The sequence below is a fragment of the Paramacrobiotus metropolitanus genome, unplaced genomic scaffold, assembly GCF_019649055.1.
Source record: "Paramacrobiotus metropolitanus isolate TYO unplaced genomic scaffold, Prichtersi_v1.0 Parri_scaffold0000028, whole genome shotgun sequence".
NCBI classification, from domain to species: Eukaryota; Metazoa; Tardigrada; class Eutardigrada; order Parachela; family Macrobiotidae; genus Paramacrobiotus; species Paramacrobiotus metropolitanus.
In genome coordinates, this window is record NW_026570248.1 from 69,438 (window position 1) to 90,477 (window position 21,040).

General features: G+C 42.4%; 5 protein-coding genes across 9 annotated transcripts; 3 read left to right on the forward strand and 2 right to left on the reverse strand.

Moving 5' to 3' along the window:
* Positions 1 to 375: 375 nt before the first annotated feature.
* On the reverse strand, positions 376 to 3,328 carry LOC129588133 (rRNA N6-adenosine-methyltransferase METTL5-like). Of its 4 annotated transcripts, none has more exons than XM_055482226.1 (2): positions 3,310 to 3,328; positions 376 to 1,257 (listed from the first exon to the last, which is right to left on the reverse strand). In XM_055482226.1, the coding sequence occupies exon 2, from the start codon at positions 1,238 to 1,240 to the stop codon at positions 599 to 601; it is 642 nt and encodes a 213-aa protein (XP_055338201.1). In that variant the 5' UTR covers positions 1,241 to 1,257; positions 3,310 to 3,328; the 3' UTR covers positions 376 to 598. The 4 variants fall into 4 exon arrangements, with proteins under 4 accessions (XP_055338201.1, XP_055338198.1, XP_055338200.1 ...); XM_055482223.1 differs by lacking the exon at positions 3,310 to 3,328 and adding an exon at positions 1,881 to 2,148; XM_055482225.1 differs by lacking the exon at positions 3,310 to 3,328 and adding an exon at positions 1,784 to 1,807.
* Positions 3,271 to 5,583, forward strand: LOC129588130 (ERO1-like protein alpha). The gene is made up of 3 exons (XM_055482218.1): positions 3,271 to 3,545; positions 3,664 to 3,748; positions 3,977 to 5,583. Exon 3 carries the CDS (start codon positions 3,993 to 3,995, stop codon positions 5,433 to 5,435), a length of 1,443 nt encoding a protein of 480 aa, XP_055338193.1. The 5' UTR covers positions 3,271 to 3,545; positions 3,664 to 3,748; positions 3,977 to 3,992; the 3' UTR covers positions 5,436 to 5,583.
* Positions 5,584 to 5,612: 29 nt separating this feature from the next.
* LOC129588129 (frizzled-7-A-like) lies at positions 5,613 to 8,856 on the reverse strand. Of its 2 annotated transcripts, none has more exons than XM_055482217.1 (4): positions 8,525 to 8,856; positions 8,200 to 8,416; positions 8,047 to 8,124; positions 5,613 to 7,760 (listed from the first exon to the last, which is right to left on the reverse strand). In XM_055482217.1, exon 4 carries the CDS (start codon positions 7,723 to 7,725, stop codon positions 5,938 to 5,940), a length of 1,788 nt encoding a protein of 595 aa, XP_055338192.1. In that variant the 5' UTR covers positions 7,726 to 7,760; positions 8,047 to 8,124; positions 8,200 to 8,416; positions 8,525 to 8,856; the 3' UTR covers positions 5,613 to 5,937. The 2 variants fall into 2 exon arrangements, with proteins under 2 accessions (XP_055338192.1, XP_055338191.1); XM_055482216.1 differs by having other exon boundaries at positions 8,200 to 8,606; positions 8,793 to 8,845.
* Positions 8,506 to 12,889, forward strand: LOC129588128 (uncharacterized). The gene is made up of 4 exons (XM_055482215.1): positions 8,506 to 8,974; positions 9,119 to 9,671; positions 9,735 to 10,249; positions 10,561 to 12,889. Exons 2-4 carry the CDS (start codon positions 9,134 to 9,136, stop codon positions 12,835 to 12,837), a joined length of 3,330 nt encoding a protein of 1,109 aa, XP_055338190.1. The 5' UTR covers positions 8,506 to 8,974; positions 9,119 to 9,133; the 3' UTR covers positions 12,838 to 12,889.
* A 683-nt stretch (positions 12,890 to 13,572) lies between these two features.
* LOC129588095 (mRNA cap guanine-N7 methyltransferase-like) lies at positions 13,573 to 17,234 on the forward strand. Its single transcript, XM_055482158.1, has 6 exons — positions 13,573 to 13,650; positions 13,779 to 13,857; positions 13,945 to 14,515; positions 15,029 to 15,311; positions 15,719 to 15,811; positions 16,524 to 17,234. The coding sequence occupies exons 3-6, from the start codon at positions 13,956 to 13,958 to the stop codon at positions 16,749 to 16,751; spliced, it is 1,164 nt and encodes a 387-aa protein (XP_055338133.1). The 5' UTR covers positions 13,573 to 13,650; positions 13,779 to 13,857; positions 13,945 to 13,955; the 3' UTR covers positions 16,752 to 17,234.
* Positions 17,235 to 21,040: the final 3,806 nt, after the last annotated feature.

A 21,040-nucleotide genomic window follows, 5' to 3' on the forward strand; every position in this document is an offset into this window, starting at 1 on the left:
TGCCACAAATCAAAAGAAAACGCGTTAAAACAAATTATAGAAATACAACCGGATTAATTTGAGAAAGTCACTTCGTTCGCGGTTTGACCATTCGGGATTTAAGTGAAGTCAGCACTAAACTGACCAGAGATGATCGCTCGGTTTGAATATCCATTAAGTACTGATTATTCATTATTATGTAAAATGAATATTAACGCTGTACTATATATAGATATTGATATTATAATTGTGTAGGTACGACCGTACGAGAACTATATCGGCTGATTTCGCATCACAGGATAAAATGTAACTGGGAGCTAGCTGAATGAATACCCATAGATGAAGATGAAGCTCTCAGTGTTGAAGACTGAATTGCTTTGCTACGAGTACACAATAATACTGCATCTCACATTATTTCAACTCTCAAGAGTGATAAAAAAATATGAAGCAAGATTGCAAGAAGGAGCGGTATTCAACTGACATTGATTTTGCGTAAAAGCATACTCTGTACGTATCAAAATTAACAGATATTCATTTACAGTACTTCCCAATATTTCTTTCATACAGAAATTTCAATGCAGTACCTGAAAGACAAGTTCAAATCGATAAAAAAGTTAAATTACGGCAAATGAGCCGTTCGAATAAAATCAACTTTTATGTCAACAGAATCTTTCTTGTGCTTCTTGTACGACGAAGGAAGATCAAACACTAATTCCGCGACAACTTCCATAGAAACTTGCCACGCTTTGGCCTTCCTGAGAAGGAACGGTCGGCACGCCGATTTATGGAAGGAATAAACAGAATTTTTTGACAAATTCAGGCCGGCTTCCAAAAACTGCACATCGATGCCCTGATTATTCTTGGTTCCAAAGGGAGGATTCGTGATTACCGTATCGAAGAAATTTTTGAACGGTCCATCGTATTTTCCGAGTGTCAAACCCGAAACGTCACACAGGATACAGTCCGTTTTTACTGCGTCCGCCGTCCGGCAGTTTTCCACAAAAACTTCCGCAGATTCAGCGTCGACATCAAACCCACAGCAGAATGCAGCGCCGAGTAAAGAAGCCCCAATCGCCAGTCGTCCGGGACCACAGCCCAAATCAGCCACGATTTTATCGCTGATATCCCCGAATGACTGCTCGATGGTATACAGGGTTCGCGCTGCCAGATGTGGCTGCGTGGCGTACTGCTCCAGATCTATGCGCGGGTTCCGAAAATCATCCAGGGCTCCCAAAATGTTTTCGAGCTCCTTCAACTTCATGGGATAATTTTTTTAGTCTGAAAGTGCTAATCACATTAATTAAAAATAAGGCTGTTAAAGTTAAAAGCAACTGGCTCCACCGAATGCAAGGGTGGACTGTGAGTCTGTGGACATTGGACAAGTTAACAAAACATGTTTATGAAATTTTCATTTTTTTAACAGATTTTCCGCGCAGTTAATACGTACTCGTACAGTCCTCTGTCCTCGTATCATCGTATGTATCGTGGAAAACGACCCAAAGAAGGCCGGCACCCTATCATTTCGGAAACCATTCATTTCGGAAATCATTCATTTCGGAAATCATTCATTTCGGAAAACATTCATTTCGGAAATCGTTCATTTCGGAAATCATTCATTTCGGAAAACATTCATTTCGGAAATCGTTCATTTCGGAAACCATGCATTTCAACACTTTCCTTTACAGTTAGTGACAGAAGACGTTATTTCGGCCATTATTGTTCAGAAACAATTATACAATTGTGAATTGTCAACGAAAAAGCATTTCAGGGATCTTTTTCATAAACTTTCATTTACTGTACTAACTGACAACTGCCATGTGGACGGTTCGATTTGCTTGTGTTGTGGGTTACAATGAGAGCACAAGAATTAACTGCATCATAATCGAGCTTAGCAATGTTACCCGCATTTAGCGTGTATTAGTGCGCACGATCGAACACGGCTGCAGATAAGCGGCGTCATAACCAAAACAACAATCTCTAACACGAAAAAAACCACAGCAGGTGCGCGGAGAAGTAAGTCATAAACAATGCCCATAAACCATGCATTTACAAGTTGCAGCCTAACGTGAGGCGTGCCGATAAAACGTGCGTTGATGTTGCGCTGAAATGAAGATTGTACAGAATTTGTACATGAATACTGTTATTTCGGGAACCCGTTTAATTGTACAGATACAAAGTACACAGACTGTACAATGGCTACTAAACATACTAGTACCAGTTATAATAGTTAAACTACTGTTATAATAGTATAATAATATTAAACTACTGTGATAACGTATGGTTTCCGAAATGAATGGTTTCCGAAATGAACGGTTTCCGAAATGAATGGTTTCCGAAATGAATGGACACCAAGGCCGGCACCCTATCATTTCGGAAACCATTCATTTCGGAAATCATTCATTTCGGAAATCATTCATTTCGGAAAACATTCATTTCGGAAATCGTTCATTTCGGAAACCATGCATTTCAACACTTTCCTTTACAGTTAGTGACAGAAGACGTTATTTCGGCCATTATTGTTCAGAAACAATTATACAATTGTGAATTGTCAACGAAAAAGCATTTCAGGGATCTTTTTCATAAACTTTCATTTACTGTACTAACTGACAACTGCCATGTGGACGGTTCGATTTGCTTGTGTTGTGGGTTACAATGAGAGCACAAGAATTAACTGCATCATAATCGAGCTTAGCAATGTTACCCGCATTTAGCGTGTATTAGTGCGCACGATCGAACACGGCTGCAGATAAGCGGCGTCATAACCAAAACAACAATCTCTAACACGAAAAAAACCACAGCAGGTGCGCGGAGAAGTAAGTCATAAACAATGCCCATAAACCATGCATTTACAAGTTGCAGCCTAACGTGAGGCGTGCCGATAAAACGTGCGTTGATGTTGCGCTGAAATGAAGATTGTACAGAATTTGTACATGAATACTGTTATTTCGGGAACCCGTTTAATTGTACAGATACAAAGTACACAGACTGTACAATGGCTACTAAACATACTAGTACCAGTTATAATAGTTAAACTACTGTTATAATAGTATAATAATATTAAACTACTGTGATAACGTATGGTTTCCGAAATGAATGGTTTCCGAAATGAACGGTTTCCGAAATGAATGGTTTCCGAAATGAATGGACACCAAGAAGGCCGTATACGCAACCGCCTCTGGAAGCATGCCAAATGAATACATCAAATTTTGCCAAACCTCTTTAGCCAATGAGCTGCCGCCACGGCCGACGGCGATGTGATACAGAAACAAAACAGCGATTTTAAAACAACAATATGCGTCAGTTATTTCAATATAAATACTCGTACAGTACCTTTACGGCTTTACCGGAAGTTTTCGCTAGTTTTAATTTTTGACTTCAAAGCACTGTAGAAAGCATAAGAACTTCGAGGAACAGGAATTTTTTAATAGATAAAGAATCAATGTAGCCCGTTACAGTCTAAAAATGATGATGATGTCAGCAAATTTTTTCTGTATTGTTGGGAACTGGGAAGTGGAGACCAATTTCTTGTTTGTTTACTATTCTACATCTCATTGTAACTAGATTATGTAAGTTACGTAACGTTACTGTTATTAAACACGTGTCCATGTGGTGAGCGATCATGTTGTGAGCCAGTTAGACTGAGTTAGTCCTGGTAACAACTGTAGAATATTATTTTTGGGAAAGGAGGCATATGGAAATACACAGGACTTCACATCAAGCCTGCGACGGGAGGGATGCTTTATACTTAGGACTTTTAACAAGCGTCAAGGTGAGAAAAAAATGATTTAAACAAAATTTCTTTAACGGTAATTCAGTTATGCCCAAGCTTTTGCCGCTCAGAAATATCTGAAGATGTGAAAGTCTTTTTCGTATCTGAAGATGTGAAAGTCTTTTTCGCGTTTCTGAACTCGTACAGAGTAGATCACAGAAACCGTGTTCAGCATAACAAATAAAAAATAAATGGTAAATTTTGTCAGCGGTTTGTGCATTGTTGCAGAAATGGTTTGATTGAAATGCGGAAATTGTGGGGAATTTTATCATTGGAAATTCCTTTCTTTTTTCTTATTCTGTGGACTTGTACTGCGGAGGATGGATGTCGCGACACGGTTTCCCTCCAGCACAGTTTCCCTGCTCCCACACCGTCCTCAAAATTTCCCTGTTATTGTCTGAGCGGCAATGATGTCGTGAAATGTGCCTGCGATGCATTATCTCTGGATCATCTCAACGATAAACTCCTCCATCCCCGTCTCATGACTGTTCTGAAGCGGAATTTCTTCCGCTACTTCAAGGTGAATCTGCAGCGTGAATGCCCGTTCTGGCACGACGATGGTCGCTGTTCCATTCGGGACTGCGCGGTGAAGACCTGCACTGCGGACGAATTGCCCGTCAGTCTGCGCGATCTGTCGGCTAACACTGTGCAGGAGAAAGTAGACGAGGCGTGCGCGCAGGAAGAGCGATTGAGCTCGGTGGACACATCGCTGAATGCGGCACAACGCGCCGATGTCGGGAAATGGGACACCCGCGCCGGCGATGAGAATTTCTGTGTTCTGGATGATGAATTTTCTCAGGATTGCTGCTACATTGATTTGCTCAAAAACCCGGAACGCTATACAGGATACACGGGACCGCATGCTAATCGTATCTGGCGCACAATTTACGAAGAAAACTGTTTCCAGCCGTCCGATCCCTACTCGGCGTCCAATCTGGCGCGGGCCATGGTTTCGGAAGCGTGTTTGGAGAAGAAGGTCTTCTTCCGGTTGATCTCGGGTTTACATTCCAGTATAAGTATTCATCTGTGTGCTGAATATCTCCACGCGTCGGGCCGGTGGGGGCCGAATTTGCAGGAGTTTCTGCGGCGGTTTGATGACGCGCTAACGGAGCAGGAAGGAACACACCGTATTTCCAATTTATATTTCGCCTATTCCGTGCTGGTGCGTGCCATCGCCAAGGCCGCTCGCCGTTTTCGTAATGAGCAGTACTTCACGGGTGATGTACTGGAAGATGAAATAATACGCGCGGATATCCAGAAACTGCTGGATACTGTCGAAGCCTGCCCAAATTATTTTGACGAAACAAAACTGTTTTGTGGTGAACCGGCGGAAGCGCGCCGACTGAAAGAAGAGTTTCGGCTACATTTTCGCAATATTTCCCGGATTATGGATTGTGTTGGATGCGAGAAGTGCCGTCTGTGGGGGAAGCTGCAAACGCAAGGGATGGGTACTGCATTGAAAATCCTATTCACCGAGGTGGACACAATCGATAACCTCAAACTCAAGCGAAGTGAAGTCGTGTCTTTATGGAATGCATTTGGTCGTCTTTCAAGCAGTATGGCGAAAGTTCAGGAATTCCGTATTTTATTGGAGAAGCCAGTCGTGGAAGAAAAAATTAAATTTGCAAAAAATGTTGATGTGCTGTCTTTTTTGTCTCGGCCAGCTAAAGAGCGCTCCGAACTGTGATATTTTTTCCTAGTGAAGTTTTCTCCAGTTACCTCTGCAACCAGAAGTTTTTAATTTTGAAGTTTACATCATATATTTTAACTGCGCGAATGATGTTCCATCAAGTTATCAACCGATTTTCTCGAAGCAAAGTAAAGAATGCAAAGTGCTCTTACCAGTTATCACATAATTAATAGGTCGAAAGTGCACATTTTAATACGACCATTTCACTCATTGCCAGAAACCACAACTACTCATACAAGTACACTGTATCCGTATTTCCGAAGTATAAAACAGCAGTAAAACATAAAAAAAGTAAAAATAACAACGACACAGCATTCACCTAGGAAAGCATAGAAAACAAGTACAAAACCTGGATTTACAAAACGCCGAAGAGACTGACCAACTAAGAACCCAGAGATCGGAAAAGTTTGCATAAATTTGGTACAACCGACGACTTCTTGTGCCAAATTCTAACAAATACCCTACGAATTCAAGTATGAAGTGTTCGCATACGTTGAACTCACGAGTGGTACACATTGTAATTTCGCTGGTGTTGTGGCGCTTCTTGGTAAGCAGGGCTATAAATCTTCCGCGCCACCTTCGTCCAACTGTAATATGTTTTCGGAGAGACCATCCACCAAGCTACGGCTATCGGCATGATTAAAATCGCAATGTATTTGACAAAAAACACCCACATCTGCGGTTCCGGCCAGCTGGTGTTATCCTGAAATTCCGGTGAATTTTCCGGACATTTCAATCCATATTTCCTGCACACTTTGTTATGCCAAGTCACCAGCCATGAATCCATAAACTGGGATTCATACAAAAGACAGCCGACCAAAACTGCCATGGGAAATAAAAACAGAATGGAAAAAGAGAGGATCTTCGTGCGCTCAATGTCCAGTGGCAACTTCCCGGCTTGAGGGTTGTTACGTCCAACGTAATCCGTCCGAATCCGATGGAGCGATACAAAGCCATGCAGTAAGAATATAAGACCGACTGCAATACAAAGGAGAAGGGGTGCCAGAACAAATCCCCGCAATACCGATGTGTCCCAAAGCCCCAGGAAGCACACCCCGCTCATCACGTCTCCGTCAATGTGACCCAGGACCAAAAGCACAATGGCCATAATGGACGACACAGACCAAGTGACGGCATGGAACAGTCCATCTTTTTCTTGAATGGCTTCGTAGCACCATTGTTTGTGCGTTAACAGGTACCATGTAACAGTTAGAATAACCCACCAGATGGACGACGCCAAGAAGCAGAAATACAATATCATCGCCATGATTGTGCATCCGGTAACCGTGTAGCTCTGAGTAATAACAGGAACCGCGACGTCGGCAGTCACCGCAGATTCCCCAAACCGGATGCATGATGCTGCATCACCCATAAAAAAACCAGCAATATAAACCAAGGCCACGGTAAACCAGCAGAGCGCCAGCCAGAATACCGGCCGCAAAGGATACTGGAAACGCTTCCAGTCCGTCAGCACTGTCAGAATGAAAACCAGAGAAACAATCACGTTAAGAATGGCCACGACCCCGATGAAGTACCGAAGCGATGTGATATCATTCTCTGCGAAGAATTCTGACAAAATATTGCATGGCAGAGCGCAACTGGGCTCTAGTTTACTGTTAATGTAAACTTCGTACTTTTTCTTCTCGGGGACTTTTAACTGTTCAGGACATACGAAGGAATAATCATCATCCAGTACCGGTGTTAGCGTTGTGCGACCGCTGTAAAGATCTGCCTTTTTCAGCCGCTTGTTGCCGAGCACACACATCGGGTCTTCTTTTCTTTCCGAATAGTACGGAAATTGCGAGCACCTAAGCTGTTCCGGCCAAGAAAATCCAAACTTGGTGATAAGACTTTCGCAGCCGAGCTGAGCGGACTCACACAGCTCGCGGCACGGCGGAATGGGAAAATCCATCATGGTGCAGACGGGCGCATACAGAATGCATAAAAAGAACTGGAAATTGGCGCTGCAGTTCACTTTGACCAACGGGAAGAACTGATGCGCTTCCAGTCCGGCGTCTTCTTGTGTGTTGTGGCGGAGGAGATTGGGCATGATGGTCTCGTTGTAATCCATGTCCTGGCACAACGGGATCGTTACGGGAACACATTTACCATGTGTTATAACGTGATCACTGGGGTTGTCCAAGACAAATGACCCGGATCCAGACATGTGCTCTTGCTCGTTGTCCGATTCGTCTTCGCTGTGTGAATGGGTATATGCACTGCATGCTGTCACTATTATCCATGAAATACACACTACCAAAATCCACCGTGAAATGAGAACACCCATGATGTGGAAGCTGATAACAACGGGAGCAGTGAAACCTGCAATTCAATTATTCAAGTAAGTATTTACAAGTCATTACGTAATGGCATTTTTTGAACTATAAAATAATAAACAGTAATATTATTACTGTTTATTATTTTATAGTTCAAAAAATGCGAGTCGAAATATTACTGTTTATTATTTTATAGTTCAAAAAATGCGAGTCGAATTAATAAACTATAAAATTTATGCATGCTTATAGTTATGTGCATGATACATCACGCTTATAAAAATGCTTGCATTTCCATATTAAAGAGAAAGTAAGATTAGTTACTAAACACGTACCAGTCAGGTTTCAAATGACAGCAGAACTGAGAACTCTTTGGAAATGGAAGAGGGATGAGCTTCAGCTATGTGAAATACCTGCAATCCCAGATGTGTTCTTTGTGAGTTTCTGTTTGGCTTCAAATATGTAAACAGGCTTAGAGCTGCACGTACCTTATACGAATCACAATAATCTTTGGTTGAACCTTACAAGCCTGCTACTGTTTCCTTAACATCCAACACGAAACACGTTTTTCCACAACAAGATTACAAGAACGCAAAACACATTAACGTGATTCCTCGCTTCAGCACTATCCATTACACAGTAACATAGCATAAGCCAATGGAAAAACTGAAACATATGCTCTCTCCATCGTTCTTGCGCAGCGTTCTAAAAAATTCGCAATTACATAAGAGATATTGCAAAAAATTGAGAAATGAAAAGACACTTGGTCTGCATATACAACTGAAGTAAAAACACTAAAGTGACATTTCCTACGGAAATAGCTCCGTCAGGCCTGGATGGGAAAGGGAAATAATCGGGATAAACGGGAACTGGATACAAACCACATGGAATACTTCTATAATTATTAGGCTATTAGCCCAACCACATTCTAGCGACAGCTATGCTGACTATGCAGTATGCCCGTATTAACTGGCATACCGTAAACCACACCCCTAACTTGTGCCAATCACAGGGGTGTAACATTTTGGTTACAGATTTCCCCATAGACCGTGCAAGAAACAAGCCGTATACACTCTTATACAGAAAGTCTCACTTTCTGTTTTTATTATAGTGTATAGGTCCTGCAACAGTGTGCAGGCCTGACGGAAAATTTCTGAAGTCTGGACAAATGCCATTTTCTGGACTGCTTTGAACCTGTGAGAATGGTTGCTTGCAGAACTGGGTTACCAATGCTTCATGTACAGCATACAGGGAATTGATTAGGTCAGCAATAGAGTTCACATAACTTTTCAGCATTTTTGTTCATACTTACGACTTACCTAGTACGAAATATTTCGAGATTTTCAAATAATTTTTTGAAACTTTGAATAGAAATGGCTTGAATAGTTTTTGCCTTTTTTTGTTTAGAATTCTTTTCCCTTCATGCATTCGAAAAAGCGAACCCACCAACAAATGCGCCATGGGAGCTCGCGTAGCGGCACGGGTGCTATCCATTACCAGCACGGCCTGCACGGGCAACAACAAAGATCTCGACAATCTGCTCCATCGGTCTCGAAGTTTCCTACCCAGTTTTCGCGTCCATCTGAAAAGCTCGTCATTGACTTCCTAGAAGCTATACGAACGCCTGGCACACCGTTTTCATCCCTTCAGCTGTTTAGCGAAGCCCTGGAGAAAGATGGCAAGGATTTGGTCGGAGTTCTCTGCCGGCGAACCTCAGGAACGGAAGTAACGTCGTTGCTTGCAGCAGCGACGAAACTGAAGGCTCCCGACATTGCCCTGATATTTACAATTCTGGAGCGCATCGTCCTGACCATTGTATCAGAGCTGGATGCCCTGGAAAGCTTCGCTCTGGAGATGGCGGAGCAGTTGCTGACTAAGCACGTCAGAACGTTTTACTACATGCTCAAAACCACGAACAAGTCCAACCAAATCAAGTCCGCTTTAAAATTGCTCATTAGTTGTAAGTATAGCCTTGTGGGCAATTTTTTGTTTTGTCTCTATATATCGTATTTTGTCGTTTTAGTGTGCACATTAGGAAACCGCACCGTGAAGCTTCTGGCGACGCATTTCAGTTTTTCAGCCTGCAGTTTTTCGGCGTTGGTGTCACGGAGAAATACGGTTGATCCGCAGGATGTTCGAGCGCTAACGGTGCATCTCTTAGTGGCCATAATGATGTTTGGCGATAACTTCGCCATTCGCCACCTGGCGCAAGCGAAAAACGTGATTGCAGCAGTCTTTCCCGGGATGATTGTTGATCGACCGGAAATTGTACAACTTTTGCTCTCCACTTTGCTGGACAAGGTTGTGAAGAATTCATCCATATCTAAGACGATGAAAATCCAGTTATTCAATCAGACGACACTGCGACAGCTGTTGAAAGTGCTGGCATGGAATGGCCATCGAAAAAGTGAGAAAGAGTTTAACGAGAACGAAGTCGTGCCGGCTTCGACGGTGGATGCTCGAGACAGTGTTCGAGATGCTATGATGCAGTTCTTGCTTGTTGTCTGTACCTCAACAAAATTTGGCATCGTTTTCCAGGTAATTATGGCAACGAAACGGATTGTAATTTGTGACTGCTTTTGTACTTGGTAACACTCAAGTCCTCTGAAATAATATAGCAATATCACAGCATAATAATATCAAATATGCCCCATTAAAATTAATATGAAATTGTAACTCATAGATAGAAATTTGAATATTTATCTCTGATTTGCTAACAGCCTAACACAGTACTGTACCAAATTCCTTGAGGGAATTTATAACCAGAGCCAACTTTTCAACTAGTTTGTCAAACGTCGTCTTAATTTGATCGGTTGAATATGAATTAGTGGAAATATTTTCATCTGCAGGATCCACTTTTGGGAAATTCATCGAAAAATGCCAACCACATTCTGACGGAAGTTATGCGCACGCTGGTGCCCACTTCGGTGTATCATCGCAGCCTAATGCGAGCGGTGCTGCTTGCTGCCCCGGATCAGGTCGTTCACTTGCTGGTCAGCTGGAAACCGGCATTTATGCCTCGCAATTCCGACAACTGGTTCCTGATGATAAACTGGTTGAGCGAGGTATACGACGGTTTCGATGTTGTATCGCGACTTGGAAGTATTCCAGCGAAATCGGTCGTTCAACCGTCCATGATGTTGGTTTTGCCGCCATGGATGGATAAGGATTTTCAGCGAGAAGTTTTTGCGTCCACAGTGCATTCCAGTGTCTCCGAAGCCTTTACCAGTTTTTTAGAAAAAGCCTTGGTTCGGGCATACAAGATCATGCTTATTCTGCCAGCTAAAGACAAATCCGAATTTTTAAAGCTTTTACCGGATAAATTTGTGGATGATCAGATTGTTACCGCTTACTTATCAGACGCCAAGGTCTTGGGGCAGAACTTGTCTCGATTTCTGGAACTGTACGCGATAATCCTGGACACGTCGGTGCCGAATCATCCAGAACCGGTTGAAAACAGAGCAGCGATAAAACAAGATATGCAGCAGCTGTTAATGATTGCGGAGAGTTCCGTTAGATCCCAGGTGAAGGAAGTTGCCGTTGACATTAATGACCCAGCAATCCAAAAGCAAAAGGAACGGATGGCAGCGCATCTGGCCGCTACCGTCTTGCGCAATGAATTGACGGAATTTCTATTAGAAATATCTTACACGAATCGGCAAGGCGTACGTGGGCCATTTCTGGATCTTCTATTGAATGCCTATGGAGCGACGCTGTCCCTGTCCGACCAGAATATCTACAAAGCTCTGACTATAGCTGAGGCATCAGCAGATGTTGCTAATAAGGAAGTATTCGCGTTATTTGGCAAACTGGCGCAGCGGCAACAGCAGGTACGTATGGGGCAAGGAGTTGCATTACCCCATACGACCCTGCGAGAATTTGTTGACAACCTCGATCGTAGCATGCTCGTTTTAACGGCGTTACATTTCCCCATTCAACTGTGCCTTGGTAGCACCACGGCGCCTGTTATAGATTCCCGGATCTACGATCCCCGATACCTACTTACCAATTTTGGGATGCTGTTGCCCAGACCGAAATTCAACATTATTCATTTTGTCGAATCCGGTTGTTTGGGTGTGGTGGTCGCGGCTTTAGGTAGCTTGGACCAGGCCATGCGAGATGCGGCTGGCTTTTGTTTGTGCAGATTAGAAGAACAAGTTCAGGAACTCGGTTTCAGATTGAAAGAGCAGCTGTTGTGTGTTCTGTCGCAAATACGGCGTGCGAGTCGAAGTGGAAAACCGTGGCCACATCTGTGGACCGTCCTCTTGACTCGATTTTTTGTTAGTTTCTTTGAGGATCAGAATCATAATCGTCAGATGATCATGGAGTTTTTCCTGGTTAAGCCTGATTTCAACTTGGAAAGCGTGCCGGAGTTTCTGAAGTTATTTGAAAGCAGTGAGCTCAGCCATATGAAAGACCGGAAATTTGTTTTGGATATAATTAAACACGGAGTGCGACAGTACCGTGATTTCGAGATCTGTCGCCATTCCCATGTGTTCGAAGCTGTCTTGGCAATGTACGGATCGCCGCTATCGAATAAAGCGCAAAACCAGCAGGTGGCTGAAGTGTTGGAAGCCGTTTCCGCGGTACCGTACGTAGGACGGGCATTGATTAAACAGTTCGGTTTATTTTCTTGGTTAACACACGCCCTGAGCGGAGACGAGGAGCCGTTAATAAGTTTGTTGCACTGCGCCGCAAATTGCATGGGAGACACGTTGTTTGCAAGACCAGTCAATCGTGCCTACTTCCGGTCGCACGGCTTGCTGTTACTTCATCCACTGCTCAAAATTGGAGAAGATTTTGTGAAGCATGTCAAAATTCTGGAAGTGATCTTGATATTTGTTCTTCGTCTGCTTCTTCTGAACACACTGGACATGGGTACAGCGGATAGCCATTTCGGATGGGAAAATGTTTCCGCTGTCGTCAGATTGCTGTGCCACTATATGCAGTTAACTGGGTTTGGCAAAGAGCCCCACCATCCGCAATTACCGAAGTTGTCATCATTTGTTTCTAAATTAAAAAAGAAATCTAATTCTTCATTAGATGTTGCGCTTGTGGAAGATCTTTCACGGTTATTATGTAGCGCGTTGAATATGCCAGCTGATGCCGATTTATTTTTGGATTGATCCAAACTGTGTGAAGAAAAGTATTGTGTTAATGTTGAGAAATAAAAAAAGATAATCGTGAACTAATCGTATTTTGTTAATAAATAAAAATTAAGAAATGCTACCTGGATTTATACAGATACAAGTCTATTACGTATAAAAATGGAAGTGCCGATCGATCGAGCAAAAATTGCGAGGCACTGGCAAATATGGGTTATCCTGAAACATAGAAGTGTGGATGCCATCCACCCCGCTATCTACACATCCATCCATCTTTTTAAAAATAAATAACAGGAACACGCTTTACCATCCACTGGATGGTAAAGCGTGTTTCTGTTACATATTTTCAAAAGCAATGGAAGGTCTGATGAACTCGCAGTTGCATATCGCTCCGGCTTCCGTTCTTCCTTGCGGAACATACTAACCTACAAGAACAGCACATAGCCACATATCAGTCTCTTATTTTGAGAAATAAGTTTCCCCTGTGCTCGTAGAGTCTTAGGCTGCATTTAGAAAAAAACTAGCGAATAAAGCAATCTTTAAATACGACTGTGTTTGTCCAAGAACACTAGATAGGGTTTTGGTTCTTAGTTTTTGTTGACCTAAACGAGGAAATGCGGAAAAACACCTTAAGTAACTCGACTACTCCAGGCGGTAGCTTCGGCGTACATCCAGCTATGCAAAGCGTCCACTGCCGTGACGCCGTCCAGCTCCAGATCTTGAAAATAATTACAGTATGCTGCATACTGTATGCATGCACATTGCACATGTACTCGTGTAAACCTCCGAGAGTTTTCAGTTTTTGTTGATTACGAGATGAGCGTTTAGCAGATTGTAAGCACGAAGTTTAATAATAATTATTATGTGTTGGGATTTTACGGTTTGAATTGTCACATTTCAGGAAATTAATATCAACACTTAACGTTGTAAACAGCAAATTGTGTGAATTCTTTCGCCCTCAGTTTCCTCAAAAGTTCCCTGGTTACTCCAACAATCAGAGTTGTTATCTGGATAGAATCCGATTGATCTTATTTTTAATAGGTCCGTACCGAAACGGTAGTATTTTAAGCATTTGGGTTGGATGTGTCATACCTGCCGCCGCAGCTAATGATCTGATTGTTCGTGCAGGTTTTTCTACCATGTCGACGTCAGGATTGAAATCCACTGTGGAGGCGCACTACAACAGGCTGGAGCAGCGCGGGCTGGAAGAGCGGAAACAAAGCCGAATCTATCATCTGCGCAGCTTCAACAACTGGGTGAAGAGCGTCTGCATAAACGAGTCGCTGAACTTGCTGCGCCGCGGAAACGACCGACGGCGCATCGCGGTGCTGGATCTGTGCTGCGGCAAAGGGGGTGATCTGAAGAAGTGGCAGATCGGCCGGATTAACTACCTGGTCTGCGCCGACATGGCTGGCACATCCGTCGACCAGTGCCGTGAACGCTACGAAGAAATGCATCGTAATCCGCGGAATCGCTGGAAGTTCGACGCCGAGTTCGTTGTGGCCGACTGTGCGCAGGCCAAGTTATGGGAGCACTACAATCGGCCTGATCAGATGTTCGACCTGGTCAGTTGCCAGTTTTCCTTCCATTACTCCTTCGAGACGCATGAGCGGGCCGAGAGGATGCTGCGGAATGCCTGCGAGCGACTGCGTCCAGGCGGCATCTACATTGGAACAATTCCGGATTCGTACGAAATCATGTAAGTTGCCAATCTTGCCATCGGACCGTAATACCAAACAGCTGCTTGTATCATAATATATGGCTCTGGTGAAACTTCTAATAGGAATTATGATTTCTTTATTTTTCTCAATATTAGTATCTTACGTTGTTTCTTTGGTACGCCAATGTACAGAGTCGTTTCTTTATGTTCGGCTCAAGTGATAAACTGTGCAGATAATGTAGAGCTGGACTGTTTGGATGATATCATAGTGATATATCATAGTGAATTGCCAGTTAAAAGTGTTCATTACTGTTCGAACAGTACTGTATACTGGTATTACTGTTTGATTCGCTCTGTAATCATTTTAAGATCTGGATTATGTTCCTAAAGCTTTTCCCCCATTGATTGCAGCTTTGTTGTATTTGTGCTTTATTCTTACGAGTTACAGATGCTTATATGCAGATTGCTTGATCGTAAATTAAAATGGAACTCTTTTTTGGTGGAATAGTTGTGAGATGTGCTTCGTTTTATGCAGCAGTAATTCTGTTTTAGGAAGCGGCTGCAACAGTCGGAAGTGAATGGTTTCGGTAACGAAATTTTCTCCGTGACTTTTGATTCCAAAGAACGCCAGCCGCTTTTCGGGGCCCGGTACCATTTCTTTTTGGATGGTCATGTTGATTGCCCGGAGTTTTTGGTTAACTTCCCCTTACTGGTAGACATGGCCAAGAAAATCGGGATGAAACTGCTGTACTGCTATACATTTTCCAAATTCTTTGAGGAATTTGCGGCGGTGCCTTTTTACGAAAGACTGCTGGAGCGCATGGATGCGTTGGAGGTAAATATTGAGCTAAACGAGAGCATAGTTTTTGGATCAAAATACAGATATCTTCTTTTGTTGTAAGGTAGAGCACAACTGTAATTTATTGACAGAGTTATTGCATCTGCAGTAACGGTTGATAAGCGTAGCGAAACAGAAAATGAAATAAACCATGGAACCGCATGCTGGTACAGTGTAATACTCGTACTAGAATTAGACCGTTTTTGTTGTCAAAACGCATATGCAACTGTACGCGTTTGCGGTGGCATAGCACCTTTTTACAGAATTTAAATTTTGACCCGAAAAATGTGTTCTGGTGAGTTATGAATAGGATATTATAAAATCGTTGTAATGTTGATAATTAAATCTCGGTTGATCTTTTTGTTGTTACATTTATTAGTAATTTCTGATTTTGCTGCTTGCAGACGTATCCGTCGGATCACCTGGTTGCGTCTGTTGACGAAGGCGAGTACGAAGAAGCACAGGAAGTCCTGGCCAGTCAACGAGCGAAACAAGTTGTACGTAATGCATGTATTCTGCAAGAAGAAATCCACAACATTAACCACATTAACCGAAAAGAAAAATTTCATCTACCGCAACTGCGAATCAGAGATAGAAAAAAATAAATAAATCATTGGATAAAAATTCGCTTAAATTTTTTTACTTCCGCCTTCACAAAGAAATAACATGTTAAGGTGATAAGTGTGCGTATCTAAAGTATGTATTATTTTAAAGTACGGTTAGTGCCTTTGCGTCCCACCTTTAATAATAATATCATCTTTCTGGTAATAACACTGTACACAGTATTACGTAGTACTCGTACCGTAGCTAGTACAGTATCATTGTATACGTTATTTAACTTCGCTGTTCTTTGACACTCTGCAGACGTAAATCGTTCTGAAGTTTCATTAAAATTTGGCTGCATTCCTTTCTGGATTCCCGTAGAATTAAATACGCCATTACTAACAATAAGATTGCGTAAAGGTGCAGATGCTGTTCTGAAATTTGACCTGCTTGTCTTTGCTTCCTGCCTTCTTATGTAAGTACGTGTTCCATTTGACACGAGCACTGATGGTAACAGGTAACTGGCAGAAAGCATTAATAGTACGCAGTTTTCTAAAATTTGCATACAGCGTCACTGAGCAGTGTAACAAATAGCGCCATCGTTTTAAAGGAAATAAGATTTGGTAACGGTTAAATTTTGCTGGTTCACAGAGTCCGGTGTTATAGGGTTGTCTCAGCCGGTCCGAATGGGAAGTAGCGTCAATGTATGTGGCTTTTGCTTTCCAAAAAGAAGATGACAACGTTTCCCACGCGAGAAGGCCGGAGACTTCGAACGCTGTTCCAGAACAACGATCTCAAAATCGTGGTGGTCATCGTGATGACAGAAATGGTCAGCATAGGAGAGACACTATGAATGGGCAAACTTCCGCAGCCAAACGAGCACGCGAGCAGTAAAAGAAAGATACTGCAGACGAATATTGGAAGATGAGCAAGCAACTGCGTGCGTCGTTTGGGCTTTACGCACTGCATAGCGCTGCTGTTTCAAGAGGATCCGTTTTATGGTTACACCTCGCAAATACACTGCGATGTCTTGCGCGGTTTATGTAGCACACCAATCGCGATCGTTAAATTTCCGATTCGGTGGCATAGTGGACAAATTCTCCATTAAATAGCCTAATTAAGTTTTTCACGATGGTCATTTCGTGATTTTCTGGTGGGGGATGTTGACCTCAGTACGCCGTCAGTTTTAAACGGTGAAATGGCTAGAAATCCTTAGGATGATGTTTCCTTCTGGCTTCTGGCAATGATTACGCTTCTGACTGTGTTTCTACAGAATATGCCATAATGATAGCATGTAATTTTTATTAATAATAATAATTCGTGTCTGTGTTGAAACTGTTAATAAATTAAGTTTCCGCCCTGTCCACTAGCGTTTACCATAATAAGTCGCTTACATGCATTTCATCTGAGGACTACTTTCCGTTGTTTTTTTTTTTAAATAGTCTGTGCGACTGTGCCGTACACGTTACAAAGCGTATATGTATTGTACCTCCATATACATATCTGTAACCCAAGTTTTGAAACGGAAACTGTTTGCACGATATTAAGAGCACAAATAGACTGCATATGAATTTAATGGTTAAAAAATCGTCTTTGACACGTATACTGTATATAGATACCCGGGAAAATAAGAGTGATGATAGCGAAGTAAAATTCCGGTAAAAATGTGTTCGGACGGGAAGGATGCGCACTTTGCGTAAGAGAGCAAAACATAATGAATGGTTTGCACAAATTACCGCTGGACTACTACAAAATGTGGTGCAAAAATATTCGTACCATTAGCACCATTAATACGTGCCAAAATATTCAGAGTCCAGTGTTTCGGTAAGCAAATATTTTTAGTAAGGAGAGTAAAAAGATGAACGAGTTTATTGCGCGTCGCCGACTGGTTGATATCGCAAATCATTGCTTCATTAATTACAACCAGTAATAACTGACGATCGGTATTAAATCATCTTCGGTATATGCCTGCCTATTGGGTGTATTTGGATCTATACACTGTCAAAAACTGATTGGTTGTCGGCTGCGCGCGTTCCGTGGATGCTAGAATCATTCGCCTTGAGCGAGTGATTACTGAATTTTTAGATGGTCAAAGATCTTATTTCGAAATAGACAGGCGAGAAATGCGGCCACATACTGCCGCAACTATTCGAACTTTTGCAAACATTTTGAATGATACTCATTCATTCGTATATTTTGCTAGATTTATATGAAGTCACGAAGGAAATATTATACGGTATCTGGGCAGACTAAGCTGTCAGTTTGAACATCGAGTTAAGCACGCAAAACTGAAGAAAAACGTTTTCGAAACCAAGCTATTTTTCATTAAAATTTGTTTAGAATCTTGGTTTCGCCAATAGTATTGAGTCCGCATTCTAAATTTGTGATAACAATAATGGCAACTTGCTACAATATGAAAGTCAAGACGGTCCAATAAATTGCGAATACAGTTGTTTTATGACATTATTTAGTACGATAACTACGAGTAGAGTGCAGTAAGACTAGGTTACGTTAACAATTTCTTTATCGAAAACTAGTTATTGAATTGAGGGAAAGAAAAGAAATTAAAAATATGCTTGTTAAAATTTCATTATCACAAAAGTACATAGTATATTATTTGCTGAGTCTGTATTACAATCCACCGTTTGCCGCGCACACTGCATACACTAATTTTTAAAATCAATAACACTGTAAAACATCCATGATAAAAACAGCATTAGGTTATTCGTGATATTCAAATCTCGCTATATGAAAATTTAGCGATTGGTTTACTGATACCCTTGGAAGCCTTAAATTAACAAGTAAAAATATTGTACGTATACTTACTACTACCATATCAAATTATTGGGATATCAAGCTACTACTTATCATTTCACCATCGGCAACAATTGTTGAAATTTCACGGTGGGCAATAGTAAGTATGCATAAGGAAAATCGTATTATTTTTATACACGTAAGTTAAGTATTCACCCACTATTAAAATTTCATATATGTATGTAGTAAAAAGACGGAGGAAAATGGAGCAGTAGTCACAGACGCCATCCGACGAGGTCACGACCCCGAGAATCGTTTGTCTGTAAAATGTTCCCGCTCTATGTCGGAGGACATAGTAGTTCAAAGTTTAATGTGCTGCATCAGCATTTACTTTTCGAAGCTCTAAATAAATTTTCCATACGTACCACACCAGACAGTGCCGTAGATGTGATTATTATATACACAGTCACTACCACACATTTATCGTTAGTGCCGTACTAAGCACATACACGATGGCGGAAAGCCCATTTCAGGAATATACTAGGCCTGGCGAAGTAGCCTTTCCGTCCGATAACGCGCGCCTAAAACCCACCATCATCAGAATGGAACCGTGCTAATTGGTTAACTTGCCGGTTTCTAACCATCATTATCTCGAAAAATACGTAACCCCAAGAAGCCGGTAGTAAAATTCATAACGATTTACTAATATTTTATGGGCATTATGATAGCCATTATGCATAGTATATTAACTATTAAGATTACACGCGTACATGGAACACAGGGTTAGTCCATTGCTTGAGTGACACTGAGCCTACAGTTATCTTAAAAAATCACAATTTTCTTGCACCGAATTCGCATTGGCAGGACCATTACACACTCCTGCCAATGAGGAGTGTTAAACAAACATCAACATTTAAGCAAGGTCTGGCGTCGATGTATCATTTGCATTTTTACGGCAATGCCGGATTATCGAAACCCCGTGTGAGCGCCATACCGGTATTTGGTGGCTTTTTTTTGCTAGACACAACAGACCATAATCATACTGGATGCCATTGCCAGCATACCCAGCACACGGTTTGACCTGAACAACTGCGGCCAACTGCAAGTCACCCATCGACATCGTGAAAACCACCTACTGCAGACAATAACGTGCACTTACTTCGATCCAAATCGATAATCTGTTGACCTCCTACAGCATTCAGGCTACCATCGGACGACAACGCACCACACCGGTCGCTCATCCGACGACGACTTCCGTCAACTGAACGTTCACAGGCTAAACGCCCTCCTGCTGTAGCCGCTACTGTTGTGCCGCGCCGACTTAATGCAGCGCGGCAGGCAAAAGTTAACCAGCCAACCGGATCCTCTCTGACAATAATGCCACCGATGCAATGGACGATCAACAAGGCATCTCCACTTTCCTCCTCCTGTCCTGACCGCTTCTCCAGATCAATACTCCAACAACTCACTTGACCATTATGATAATTATGCTCGATCAAAATCAGCTTTCACAATGATCTCAGAAACAATTATTTCTTTCTGTCAGACCACTATGAAAACCAGTTTTGCATCAGAGCACAGACGACGACCAGCCAGCCACAGCATGTCTTGTTATTCCTATAAACATCCGTCCAAGTGAGAATCGCAACGGAATCCCGCAAATAAAGCGCGCGCCGATTTCGGGCTAAACGCATCATGATCACCACGGATGTGATATCTTCGTCGCAGAGACAAGGATATATCTTCGCTACCTAGAAAAAACCGTATGTAATTTCCGCAGTCTCGTCTGATGGAGGAAAATGGTACGATAAACTACAGAGCAAAAATTTTGCTACGTACAACACACACACGTTATACACATCGACACCCAGCACCGCAACAAATATGGAACGCGATCGAGTGAGTGGCCTGCAGCAGACATTGCTCGATCAGGCTCACAGCATATGACATTCATATCATGCAGACTAGACACTGTATACAGCAACGCGCCAGCGAGTGCTACATGCATACCATCAGGGAGGAGAAAACTTGAATTACATCAAGTTCCTAGCTCAGTATACATCACCGTACAACACCCAAGTGCAGATTTGAGAATCGGATACTCATGCAATAAGTTAACAAGTCAAATCGTCTGGCTAGCAGCATTCACTTGCCGTACCACTTCGCTCATATTTACGAAACGAGCCGTATTAAATATTGTAGCCACTCTCGCGACTGCACCCTGTCCTTGCGCGATTCACAGCGCAATCAACTTATAACGGTGTACAAATCGCAAAGCAATGACGGCGGCTGTACACGAAACGAGCGGAAACACATCGCAGCAGCATTTCACTGCGTATGTGTGCAGAGAGATAAATTCACAGATCCGGCATCATCCGTGCAGTATCACTATCAGCATCCGGCACGGACGACACACCAGACAGTTTCAT